Source organism: Argiope bruennichi, chromosome 10 (assembly GCF_947563725.1).
Source record: "Argiope bruennichi chromosome 10, qqArgBrue1.1, whole genome shotgun sequence".
Classification (NCBI taxonomy): domain Eukaryota; kingdom Metazoa; phylum Arthropoda; class Arachnida; order Araneae; family Araneidae; genus Argiope; species Argiope bruennichi.
The window spans coordinates 7,110,591-7,125,306 of record NC_079160.1 but is presented as its reverse complement, the minus strand read 5'-3'; the positions used below and the strand labels follow the sequence as shown (position 1 = coordinate 7,125,306).

General features: G+C 28.1%; 1 protein-coding gene across 3 annotated transcripts in view; it reads right to left on the bottom strand.

The window, feature by feature from the left end:
• Positions 1-4,062: 4,062 nt before the first annotated feature.
• LOC129987607 (serine/threonine-protein phosphatase 4 regulatory subunit 1-like) overlaps positions 4,063-14,716 on the bottom strand; it is a 112,612-nt gene continuing 101,958 nt past the window's right edge. For all 3 annotated transcript variants that reach the window (XM_056095566.1, XM_056095567.1, XM_056095569.1), the window contains 4 exons: positions 11,171-11,274; positions 9,876-10,036; positions 6,163-6,345; positions 4,063-4,370 (listed from right to left, as the gene is read on the bottom strand). In XM_056095566.1, the coding sequence (XP_055951541.1) occupies positions 6,176-6,345; positions 9,876-10,036; positions 11,171-11,274 (435 nt within the window). In that variant the 3' untranslated portion in view covers positions 4,063-4,370; positions 6,163-6,175. The remainder of the gene's footprint in view (positions 4,371-6,162; positions 6,346-9,875; positions 10,037-11,170; positions 11,275-14,716) is intronic.

Here is a 14,716-nt window from a genome sequence, read left to right as displayed (position 1 = left end):
TTTCTTAGATAAAATTATAGATCTCTAAAATACTTCTAAAAAAATAAGTAGGTAGTTCAAAAACTCTGTTCTTATTTTAAAGTTCTTTGAAGCCTTTTTTTTTTTTTTTTTTTTTTTTTTTTAATATGCTAATGAGAATTCTTCATTAAAGTCTAAAATCTGAGTGGATAAATGAGATAGCTATTCATGAATCTTCTGCAAAGTGCAGCAAGATTTTTAATTACATGTTTTTAAGGACGTTCTAATGCAAAATAATGCAGATAAATGCTTCAGTGGTGCGCAGACAATAAATTATTTTTGAATATTTAAAAGTGTAATATTCATAGTTATGCCTTGAAATCACAACCTGTTATTTACTCGTGTAAAATAAAGGATTATACATTATTTCACTCAGATTTGTTACTGATGGAACATAATTTCATAAACTGCGCACATTGGGGCAGGATCAACCTTAAAAGTTGTGGTGTCCAAACTGGAAAACAATTTTTATCAATATTTTGTTATTATTATTGTCAAAAGCAATCTAGGATTTGCAATCAAGGTAACGATCACTGGTAGTATTTACCTCTCTACTTTCTCTTATGCATATGCTTATGATTGCAGCTATATCCGTATTTCTTCGCACATTTGAATAGATTCAAGTATGAATTATGTACGTCTTCCTATTCTTTTAGATTGGAGCAAAAATTCGATACATATTTGTAATAATGATGTCAGAGCAAAGAACCAAATTTCATTTATCTATTTTTTTTTCTTGTAATTCTAAATGATTAATCAAACACTCACGAATAGACAGACTCACGGATAATCAATCCTTTTACAAATTATATTCAAAAAAATTAATATAAATCTACATTTTGATAAAATTGCATGATAAATTTAACTGATCTAGTTGCTTTTGTTTTGGGGTATCATGTTCACACATTCACGGTCATATAGATTTCCCATCAGCCAGTTTCATCTAATATTTGAGGTAAAATTATATTTAAGTTAATTGCAATTAATTTACGAAAATTGCAATTAATTTAAAAGTTCTCTCAAATACTTTGACTGGAATGATTCCAAGGGTACATGCTCTGCCTTTTTAACCCTAGCTATTGAATTGAGAGGAGGTTGAAAAGGGTTAATAAAGGGGTTTAAGTGGTTGAAAAACGGGGTTAAGCCATATCCAGTATGCTATATTAATCGGAAATTTCAGAAACAATTGTTTGTTTTTTAAGTCAATTATATAAAAAAATACTTGTTATGCATATTTTCCAAACATTTTAACAAGTTTCTAAAAAAGGCTGAATTTTTTAATCTACGTTATTACGTTTAAATATTACAAATTTTTAATTCTTAATCTGCTTTTTAATGTTTTTTTTAAAGTTGCATTTAATTTTCATGCATGTTTCTTGATACATTTAAAGTCCAGTGTTTATAGCTTTTTGAATCTCAAATGTGTACCCAGTTCATATTGCAATATTTTCATAGTTCGGCGTTAAAAGAATTTTTTTTTAAATGTTTCTTTTGTATAAAATTCTATTGAATCGGATTTTTTTTTCTGTAGTGAACATTTACTTTAAATAAATAAATATATAAAAGCCTACTGACTATGTTACAAATTTTGGATACTTTCAAATCCGCTAATAACTAGATTTCCGAATGATTTCAAAATTTCACCGACTTATATATATAATTTCAATCAGCGCCAACTTCAACCACAAGACCAATTTCATTTATTTTTGCTTTATACGAGAGCTTATAAGCATAGATGCATCATCAAAGATCGCATGTCTCTCATCACCTTCCTTTAAGAGAAATATTAAAAATATATATATTTCTTAGCTGTATATTCACTAGATACGTCATATGGCGGAAATTTAAAATTATTTCCAAAACCTTTTGGTGCTCAAGCTGCCCCAACCATTCGACCGATTCTGCCAATTTTTATTTCATATTAAATCTTTTGTCCATTAGATATGTCATCAATGATCGCCTTCTGTCTATGATTTCCCAATTTCGAAATAATAATGATGATGATGATGATAAACGTTTGCGGATGATGTTGTGGGTGGATTTTGTTTTCTTTCAGCATTTCTTTATAATTCCGTTTCTCTCAGTGCTGGGAAATATATGAATATAGAATTTCTGAAACTTACGAATAAATTTTTTACATCAAATTTTGGTGATAAATCTGCGAAAACCAGTTGTGTGATATGTGCAATTTATATACAGTAGAAGATAGCTTGAATTATTAAGTTTAAAACTGCTTAAATGAAAAGTATCAAACTCGTTTTTCAGATTAGACGAAAATTAGAAAAAAAAATATTTATATACATTGTATTTTTTAAAAGAAAATAAAATACTCCTGCTTAATATCTTAAAAGAATTGTTTGTTTGTTTTAGCTGCCTTTGAATGTTTTTGTAGATGACAATTTTATTGAATGTTAACATAAAATTTTGGAAATAGATGAAGGAAAATATTGCAATAAATGTAGATAGTTTTAAATTTCACTGACGCTTTAAAATCACTAGAACAGTATACAACTTCAAAACTAAATTTTAAATAAAAATATTTGATATGCATTTACACTGGTGCAATTCATAAGGGTTTAAATTGTATATTTCATTATTTTGAATCATTTAAAAACGAAGATGCCACTATTTTTCAATAAAAAATAATGATTATAAACAAACTTGAATTCTGATAAAACTGCTACGAGATGTTTTAGGGCCTGGATAACTAATACCTAAGTAGCCAATTATGTAGCTCTAAAATAATATATTTTTTCAGCTGCCCAACCAATTTGCTGATTTGCACTCAAAAATTGTATGTTTTATTATAATAGAAGATGATGCCATTTTTTCTAAAATATAGTACATCAGTTCTATATTATTATTTATGCCTTTCAGTTAGCAGAACTATTTATGATTAACTCTAATTTTAGGCATATGCTACAGTATTGCAAATGTTGATTACTCGATACAAAAATATTGCAATGATTTATTTAAAAGAATAATAAGAGAATATGAAGACAATTTTTTCCTACATTGACTGCTCTCTCTCTCTCTTTGTGTGTGTGTGTATATATATATATATATATATTACACATTGAGACCGAATATATAATGAAATTTCTGTTCAACGATTCTGCTGTGCAACGATTCGCAAAGTGTTATAACAGCGATAGGGGTTAAAAAGAAACAGAACAGTTTTCCCATTTACTATTCTTAGAAACCCTCTGACTTTTGTAACCGTACAAAATGAACGAAAGCAATAAAATTTGACTTGAATGAGCGGTAACTTGTTCCTACCCTTAGGGACTCTTGACCCCACATGACGTTTAGGGGAAAGCAAAAATTCGGCTAACGCTTTCAGTGCATCTCGTTTGGAAAACCGATGCGCTTTTACGACACATTACTAGTCTGACATCTCTCGCTTTTTGGAAGTTTCACACGTAAAATGAAACCACCCAGAGGGTTAACAAACATAAAAGATTAAATATACATTTTCTAGGCAGAACTTAAATCCTTCAACATCTCAAACATTATACTTTATATATATTGTAACAAGAATGGTACAGAACATATTTTATATTGCCCTTTTCAGATAATTATTCTGAATAGATAATATACAACTGAAAAAAGATTTCTGATCAGGGCCTTACTTCCAGGGTTTCTGATTCATTCAGTTGAAAATTTTATACAAAAATAACCGTGGTAATATGAAGTTCATGGTAATGTATTTGATAAATTTTAATCCAATTCTTTTCTTATTGATGCACTGTATTCAAACATATTTTAAAATAATTTTACTCTTCATAAATCACTGTCATAGAATGAAATCATAATTCCTTACCAACAAAAATGTGAATTTATTTATAAGATTAAAAATAATTTTTCTCTATTTAATAGCATTATCAAATTTATTATGTATTAATATTTGTTTCATCATTAAAGAATTTGTTGAAGATAACAGGTTTTCTATAGTGCAATTTAAACCATTAATATTTTAATTTTTAGGATGGAAAAGTTCAAAAGTTATTATAATAGTCCAAGTAAATGAAATGAAAAACAAGATTGAATTCTAAAAATTTTAATGTACAATCAATAGACTTCTATATACACTAAAATTTCTTTGTACAGCATTGCACAGAAAATGGCATGTGAACTTGATAAAAAATGCTTTGCAAATACTTCTTGATCTGTATCACAGTATTAGAAAAATAGACTTGGGTATAAAATTTAATTAAAAAATATAAATAAGACACATTAGGTTCTGGAAACAGCACCAGAATAACACAGTAAAAAATTACATGGGAAAGAATTAGTTACAATTTCTCTTTACAAGGTTATGTGTGGGGAGACACTGCTTTGAGGCCAAACATCTGAAAATAAACAAAAAGCAATGAAAAATTAAGATTTTAAAATTCCACAAAATCATTCCATTAAGAAATTTACTTTATTCCTAATTATTAATTCACATTTTAGCACAATTTTCTCTTTACAGACATTTATACACCAAACATGTTATAACTTTTAAAAAAATTATTTATGCTATTGTACTTGTTTCATTTTCCAATAAATACATATTACTATGCTAAAAAAACAACTATATAACTTATTTTATTATTAAAGAATAAATGCAAATAAAACATGTTAATTTTGAAGTAACTATTTGACACTTATGGATTTTTACCATCATTTCTAGATATATACTTGCATAACAAATCTTTCTTTGTCATCTCCTTCAGAACCAATAGTGTATTTTTAAGGAGCTTGAGAATCATTGACCCTTAAATAAATCTTTGTTTCAAGGGAAAAAGGGAACAATCTCAGAGGAGACCAAGAAATTAAATTGATTGTTTAAATGACAGAATGGGATATTTCAACAATTTTAAATCAAGAGGGATCTGTGAATCATTATTGTCTTATGAAGACAATAATGGAGATATCAATAGTATTCCTTCATTTGTTTGTTTCAAGTGTGTGTGTTTTTTAAATTCTAGCAATGTAAAATACAAACATCAACCTCATCTTTTGATGATTTTCTACACTTCAGATTCCCTCCTAATTAAAAAACATTCAGGAAATTCCTGTCCCTAAATATAATAAGTCAAAAACAAGGGCAAGAAATTTGGTATGTGGTCATTTCACAAAAATAATATATCTGAACTTAATTGGTCAATGGAAAATGACCCAAAATGCAACTCATTTCTAAACAATTATATTGCAAAGCACAAAGTATAATATATTAAATTAGTACCTCAAAGTCAGAGGACACTCCCACTGGTTTAAAAAAAATAATACATAGATTCTGAGAATATTAAATGATTTATTCAAATTCTGCTGCATGTACAGAAATTAACAAATCTAAGAAATAAACATATCTATAGGTGCCTACTACCCTGATAACATTCTCTCAAATATGACTAACATAAATTAATGAAAGTTGTAGCAGGAAACATTGCTTAATATTACCCACAGACAGAATAACATTATATATATGTTATTCGGAAAGGTCTATATAGAAATATATCGTTATATTAAATATTCACAACCACTCAAATCACTAACTACAAAAATCGGTTTTAAACAAATAGTAATACACTAAGAGAAAAAAATAATGCCGAAAGAAACTATCAGCATTAACCTTCAGCTGAAGTGAGAATACTATGAATCAGCAGATCTCAGCTCATTAATCTCAGTTACAATCCAGCATTAAAAAAAAAAAAATGTAACATTAGTGTCCTATAAGTAATCTTTAATCTCTTAGCTTTGTCTAACTCTTCATTGTATAATTTTCTCTTGCAACTTTTTGTTTCCTTGTAGCAAGATCATTATAAATAACATTCATAAAACACCCAAATATTAAATAGGGTAGACGTATTCTTATGATATGATACCTATAATCCAAACTTGCATAATAAAAATTGTAAATCTCAGCTCATAGATCTTGACACAATTCAGCATTAAAAAAAAATTAACAAAATTTGAAAATTATGATCCCCTAATTAATTTTCATTCATACATATATAGCTTTATTCGCACACATAATAAAAACAAATTCACTCACTAATTCTTATGACACAATTTCCCCAGGAAGTTACACTGAAAGCGACATTAATTCATAATAATGAAATACATTTAAAATAGTAAATTGAAAATGGTCTATTCTACCTGATGATTATTACTATATGCATTCTGAAGACCATACAATCTTGTTTTCATATGAAGGTGCACTGTAAGCTCTTGCGCACAACAGTCCATAGTGCCTAACATCATCATCAATGTCACTCTGCAGTGAGTAGTAGACTTGAAGAAACAGATCAGAATGTGCTTTCTGAACAGCAGGAAGGTAATCTGAAAAAAATTAATTCATTTTAAAGGAAATTTCTCATAATAAATTACAAATGAAAATTAAATATGAGAGACTGAATTTTAACTGAAATATCATTACTCTCATGCATAAGCATAGTCTTTTTCAACAAATGTCCTCTTTTGTATTAAGATTTTGGAAATTTTTCAAAACCCACAATTATTATTTAGTGTTTTCAAGAGTAGTCATGGTGAGTAATCAAAATATAAGCACTTTATCAGTACATTTTAAAGGCCCTTTTAGAGAAATTCAATATTAATACAGAATTTTGGATTAATAGAACTACAAATAATGAAATGAATTAAGTAAAAAATCTAATATTAAACATAAAATAGCATTAATAACTGCCAAATATGATTAAAAATTATTGAAGGTAAATTAATTTAAAATATAAGTTTTGTTTGAATTTTTTTAATTAAAATCTTTTTATACAGCACAACTAAAATTATTTCATCAAACTTCTGCATAGTTCATCAAACACATTATTAAGAAAATTTATTATACCACAACATCATTAACACTTCAATTCCTTGAAAAAATAAAGGTTACAAACATAAAGAAACAAAGCTAGAATATAAAAATCATGTTAATTTTTTTAAATATATACACGAAGCTACTTATCTTTAGAAATATTTCATTCATTTCCTCTTCTAATAAAATTACATTTTCCACAAAGACAAAGAATCTAATTACCAGTTTATTTATGCCACTGACAGCTATTTCTTTATCCGTGTCTATTCCATAAAATATATGCAATATTTTGAATCGGCTGATGTTGGCGATATTCTCAATTTTTAAATTTTAATGCATGGAATCCAACAGACTTTTTATGTAGCCATAAACAATGGGAGATGGACAAAATATCAATGGTGAATTCTCTCATCAGAAATAATGAATACATTTTCAAAACTGTCCAACAGTTTTGTTAATTTATTGTCCTCAAATAAATTTTTAAAAAACCATCCAATTTCATTTTTTTTTTTTGACATTAAAACTCTTGAAATTAAGTAAAGATGATTTGACTATAATCTGTGCACTTCAAAAAATGAATCTATGTATTCCATGAGAACAGTATCACACTGACCTTCCATCTTTCTGATAAAAGAGCAACACAGAGCATTTTCTCCTCCCATCCCATACTAACTTGACACATTACTGACATTTCTGTTATGATTATTATTTATAATCAAAAAGTGGGGGGATGTTGAAAATGTATTAATATATTTTTTTATTTATTTTTAGGATAATAATGCTACTTAAAGAATGTTTTTAACTGTCTCTTTTGCTGATACCAACTTCACTAAGGTTTTTATCCTTAACATTTTTATTTAAGATAATTCTCCTTCAACAATGATCTAGATATAGTATAGTATAAGAGTCTCCTTCCTTCAATTCCTTAAAATGGATATAAAATAGTATCATCAGTCGTTTACTTCCTTTATATTTATAACACTTTTGACATTTGAAAAACTTATCAACTTGATACTAATGTACTTCTATGGAAGTATACTCCATTATTTTAAAGAATTGCAATCCACGTCATTAAAAAAATTATAAATTTCTATAAAAAATACAAATAAAAATAGAAGCACATATTTTTCTAGTAGTCACCTGTAATTAGCAAGAGTAAAAACAGCTTTCATTTTGTAACAGGAGTATTTTTTGTTTAGATATTCTTCTAGGAAATAATATACTTATGTTCCTAACAATTACATAGTCAAGTAGGAATTAATCAAAATTTATCTACAAATAAAGGTATATAAAAGGTTTCGACATTAATGTTTCAAATCTCATAATTCATTGTTTGAAGCTTGTTTCCTTCACTAGTGAGTTTTTTAGACAGGATGTCTTTACAGGATTCTGTAATATTTTTACACATTTTGACATATGAATCTGTTAAGAAAAAAAAAAATCAAAACCATTTAAAGTATTTAAGCCTTTAAGAACATCATTTTTCAGGACACTAAAAATTTTCAAACAGCCAATGAACATCTTTTTCATTTACTTTGACAAAAATTGCTTATTTGCACAGTTTCACTAATAAAAAGTTTAAAACAGCTGGATAATTTTGGTCACAGACAAATAAATTTTGCAAATAGAATCATTGCTACTTATTGCAACAAATTAAAATAATTTAGACTAGGGATCAGGAAATTTGTCAATTTCAACTAACACAATATCATCATTCCATATTTCAATCACTCATTTAGCATTAATTGCCTCATTTGTACATCTAATTCTACCAAAATTCTGAAGAAATTCTTTCCCGTCTGAAAATTTTATGCAGTTCTACTATCTTGCTATCAAATTTTAGAGTAACAATAGCTGGCGAGAAAAAAGGAAAAATGTTCAATACTCCAAATGGATACTACTTCATCATGACTAAATGAATTATTGACAACATATAAGCTACAATTACGAATATTTATTTACTTTGCTGAATTTTGTGTATAATGTTCAGTCATTCAATAGAAAAGATAAATAAATTTCGAATTTATTAAATGAACCTCCACCAAGACTGATGAAAACTTACTCAAATAGAATCCTGAAAAAATTGTTAAGATAACTTTAATTGCGTAATATCCCATGAAGGCTGAAGCCCCATAGATGGTTTCCATCTCCTTAAGTTTTTTTATCATTCTCAACAGAATGCGAAAATCGGTTTACTTTATTTACCAAGATGTGTTAAATGCTGTCAAACATTATACCAACAACAAATAATTTTAAAAAAATCAGAAAAATATTTAAATAAAACTCTTAATATATGTAGCAATGCCAAATAAAGATAAGTAAGACCATTTAATTGGCCAAAAAATAATATTTTTGGTAATCTTGCTGCTTGAGAACATCATCTTGTACCTAATAATCTAGTCACATAATTTTTGATTATAGATATTGGAGGAGTGGGATGGCATTATGCTCAAAAACATTTCTCAGAATTTCCATTAAAACTTTCCACAGATTAAAAGCTATTAATTCTGCACCCAAGCATTGTGAAAACAAAAGGAATGGTATAATAATATTATTTTTAACTGCTGAGACTTTAAAATATTTTCTTTTCAGTTATAATAATAATCTTATTTGATTGTCCCACAACCCTCTCCAAATAACAAAGAGAGAAAAGATTGGAGTTTAACATCATTCTCATATCAATATTCTTTCATTGGCACAAATTAGTTTTCTTTATTCGGCCAAAAAAAAAAAAAAAAAAAAAAATCAAGTTTTTTCAAGCATCCTGAGTGCAACAGCTAAGACCACTAAATTCTGATAAAACCATAAAACGAGCTGCACTTCACTCTCAAAGATACCATTTATTTAAATTAACCTTTTAATTCAATGATTAAAATTTTACATTACTATCTTCAATAGTTATTGACTAATAAGAGAAACACTTTGTCCTCTCTTATTTATTTATAAATTGCTCTTGGAAACATTTTTCTAAAAACCTTATAAATTAGACAAAAAATAAAAATTTGAAAAATCCCTTCAAATATGATAAATTTATCTAACTCACCCAAGGGAAGAAGCGTGAGAGCAATACAGCGAGATACTGCTAAACGAACATTGGGAACAACATCCCAAGCTAAGGAGAACAGCCTCGGTACTATTTCAGTTACATATGTATCTACAGGCAGAGATCTTTGTTTGGCTAACTGTTCACACACAAGTACATATCTAAAAATGAATGTATTCAATATTATTACATTTCTAATAAATTAATGGTAAACAAAGAAAAGTAAACTATATATTAAGACAAAAGAAACAGTATTTGAACTTAAATTTAAAGGACAGCTTTTCATTTTAATTGTCACCTTTCTTTTTATTAAATTATGAAACAGATGCATCTACAATCATTTGTCTTCCAATGAGATTTGCTTTTCAATTGTAAAATTAAATAAGAATTAATAATGACTTCAAACTTAACAAGTTTTGAATTATATATATATTTTTTAACTTCCACATGAATTGTCATGAACAGAATTTATATAAAATTATATTTTGCCACAATGAACATGTATATAATAAATAAAATTTTAAAAAATACTAATCATGTATACAATATTGCTGCAATAAAACAATATTTTCAAGCAGAAAATAAGCATTCCATATTAAGCAAACTGCAACAACAGCGAATACTTTTTGTAGTGATTCCTTAGCCAAAGTGATCACTACATGGAAATGGCCAGCACAACTAAAACACCTTAAAACAATACAATTCTTCAGGAATGCAAAGATAACAGAAAGACCAAATTGATAAATTTCATATATTCATATGTTTAATTAAAAAAAATCAAGACAATGTACAAAATTATAAAGAATCCATACAAATTTAATTTTTTTAAACTTTCTTAAATAGTGCTATCAAGACCAACATTGTTTAATTATTAAGCATTCATTGGGCAAAGTGTTCATATGAATATTTCTGCATATTATTGGAACGGTCTTAAAGTGCTTAGTCTACTGACAAAGAAATGGTCAATTCACATGTCTCTTTCTTTTTACTTTAGGAAATCAAAGCTTCAAATGCATGTTCCATGTTTTAATCTTTCTCACATTGCTTTAATTTATGCATCAAATCATCGTTCTTCCAGATTACAGGTTCAATATCACTCTCATATTTCATCAAGGAATTAAGACTCAGTCTGGGTACTCTTCATACTCTTATATAGGAAAGCATTTTGCCTTCAAACTCAAAGCACAATGTTCACTTCTCTGGTCACAAATGTTAACTAAATCAATAGAACCACTCTAGAAAAAATAACAATTTATGTTCACTTTTATTATATTTTTAAATAAAGGTTCACTAACGTTTGCCTTTGATTCCATTTATGAGCTTGTCTATAGGTGATGTCCAGCTTTGACAGTAAAGGCATTTTCACGCTGTCCAATATATGCTTCACTATATTAGCCATCTAGAAAGGAATGGAGAGAATCGTCAAAAAAGCTGTAGTTATAGATCATAATATGTTTGCAGACAATAAAAACTGAACTAAAAAATAATATATATTTTTTCAAATGTGTATATGCAAATCATTTACATTTAAAAAAAATAATTTTGCAGAAATTTTGTATGCTTATAATAAGGGAATTTTGCAACTGATTTTTCGCTAGATATCTACCTATCTGAGCAGCGAGAAAAATTGATTTCAAGATTATTAATATTTTTTCAATGAATTACAGGCTAAAAAGTGAAAAGGGATATATTAATCCAAAATTAAAATGTGTACACAAATTAAAATGTGTTCTTGCTAATTTTTAATTAAATCTAACCTTAAATCTAATAAATTCTGAAATTATATAACTGAGAAATAAATATCTTTTTTGCATTACTACACTTAATTTTTATCTTTTAAATAAATGCTCAAAACCAGATATTCACTTTCAAATTAAATCTATTTAAATAACATATGATGAAATATATAAAAAGAGAAAGAGTAAGCTGATAAAGATAAAGAAACATCCATACATTTTGCAATTTCTTAATTTTTTAAAAATAAAAATGTTTAATTTCAGTTAGAATGGTAAAAACCTGAAAATAGAAATTAAAATAAACAATTCAATTGGTTTTCAATTCTTTTTGAATTTTTAGTTTGCAATTTAAATGTCACTCTAAGGTTTTTTAATTCTCAGATGAAGTACATAAACTATTTTTATGCCACCTTCTCTTTAATTATAAATTAATGCACATTTTTTAAATCTTTGTTTTCTCAGTTGATTTTCTTGGTTCATTTAATCTAGTTTATGATTCTTTTATTGTTTTCTCATCAAGATTCCAATTATATGACATATTTAAATTTTGCTTCTTTCTCAGATGTCAAATATCCCCTCCCATTAATCCAGTTAAAGATTTAAAGTTCTCTCAGTTGCAGCAGATATAAAAAATATGCTTAAAATCTTTTAAAACGTACAAAGGCTCAAATTATAATGATGATGCTTTGAAAATTCTTTCCACAAAATAGTAGTAGTTAAAAACCACCATACGTTTTCTAATATTTCTACCCTAAGCTTTCCAACAGCATTTTTTCCTGTGAACGGCAAGCTCTCATTTTAGCTGAACAGTTTAATTTCAGAATAGAAAATTAAAACGTCATAAAGGTCCAATGACTCTAAATTGCTTCTTGTGTCGTTAAATTTAAAATCCTATTCATTCCTTGATTGGCTTTTATCTCTGACTTTTCCACTATTTTTCGAACTTCATTTTCCACATTATAGCCAGACATGATCTCTTCTAACAATATACATAATAGTTTTGTAATGCAATATTTATTCCTTTTACTTCCCCCTCCCCCTTTTTAAAATTTTATTTATCCTATTTTTCTTTTTCCACTTTATTCACAATATAATATTCATCTAAATCTTTCAGCACTCAACATTTTTCTACATAACCACACCTACTTGGTATTTCCTCTTTCAACACTGTTATGATTAGAAATGAAAAGGCTCGGATACTTTGCAGATTGCACCTTACCTTGTCCATACAAAATCCTTTCTTTCTCTTAAACTTATTGTGAATTGTTAAAAAGACTGATAAATATCCTAATAAAATATTTCCCAACTTGTTGAACCGTTTATTAAGTATATTATGTGTGTGTGTGTGTGTGATACAGAACAGATATTATATAATGTAATATTTTTAATCTAATATAAATCTTACTTCCTAAATTTTTATCTTAAATTAATTTCCAAAATTTCCAACTTTACATATAACAGGGGTGTTTGTGGGACCCCAAAAAATCCCCTGAAACTTTTACGGACTTACTACCGGCATTTTGGAGTTTCGAGAAGGGGGGGGGGAATGAAAAATTACAATTATGAAGTATTGAATGACCTAATTATAAAAGTTCAATGAATTACTTTTTTTTGCAAAATTAATAACCATAAATTTTCAAACATATAAACTACTACATTTTATACAAATATTTTAAATTACCTGAATTAATTCTTTTTAAAAAAATTATCTAATTTCTGCTGCTTTTTTTTTTTATTTTCTGATGTTTGTGGGCTTGTCTTTCTTTTGTGGTGAACTTCATAATTGCAGGAAGGTTGACTTTTATTTTCCTCATTTACAGTTGAAGAAATTTCCTCGAGAACAGCACATGCAGAGGTAGAAGCAGTTTGCTTTTCTGCTAATGTAGAAGGTTTTTCAGAGACTTTTATGGGTGACTCATCTGAAATACATGTTTTTAAGTCCTCTTGATATGTTTTCCAACTTCTGTTCATATTCAGTAAGAGATCTTTGTGAATTGGATCAGTCATTGGATTTTTTGAGCCATATTTTTCACATGAGGTTTCTTTAGTAGCCATTAAATCATATTTAATAGTCTGCACTGCATCTAGGGAATCAATCTTAAGAGAGGTTCTATAGTCAGTGACAAGTGTATCCATTAAGTTGAATGCACTTTCCACTAATGGGCCATGGAAGCAGCTAAGGCAGGCTTTGACCAATTTAGCCAATGTAGGATACTTATAATCATTTGTGAAATCATCTTTTAAATTAAAAACTTTAGACCAATATTTATCAATTGTACACTTGACTTGATTTCCACTTTCATCAGATGTGTAGAGCATTTCTTTGGTGATATCAATATCACTCTGGTATAACCTTATTTCAGCTTCTACTTTTGACTTTTCATTATCACTAAAAATATGGGACATAAAAGATGATAATTTTTCAAAAGCTAATATTGTACTGGTTTTACCTCTTAGCTCTGGATCTAATGCTGTAAAACTAATTAGATATGAATTTTTAAGGGGTAATTTCTGTTTCATGTGCTGAAATTTCAAAGTGAAATTCTCTTGCGTACATAAATAAAAAAATATTTCAATAAGCGAAATGAAAAATTTACATGTGCATCAATAAATGAAACGAAAATTTTACACAGCGGAGAAAAAAAGTTGCGAAGCGATCAATGACAAATAGCTAATACGGCGAAAAATCCCCCTTCTCTACTTATTGGCGCCACGCCAGGAGAGATAAGACCTTTGAACCCAGAGTCACGTGATCGCACATCTGGTCGAACGAAGTCTCTCCCTTTTTTTTCTGCCGCGCCTACTTGCCGAAAAGAATCCAGAAGAGAATGTCCGAGAACCGGGGGAATGAGTCATAACTCGCAATAAGGGAAGAACAAAAAAGATGTTTTTCCCCCCTTTTCACGCATTATCACTGCCTTTGGAGAAAGAAAGGAAAAGTTTTCACCACACACACTGACCTTACGTTTTCTGCTTTCAAAGCAAACAAAATTACCCAGATCAAAATAAATAATTCATTATTATTCCTACTTCCTTTTGAACGACGATCCCCGGAATTTCCGGGTATCGAAGTTCAAAATCCCCGGAATTCCGGGGTTTCCCCGG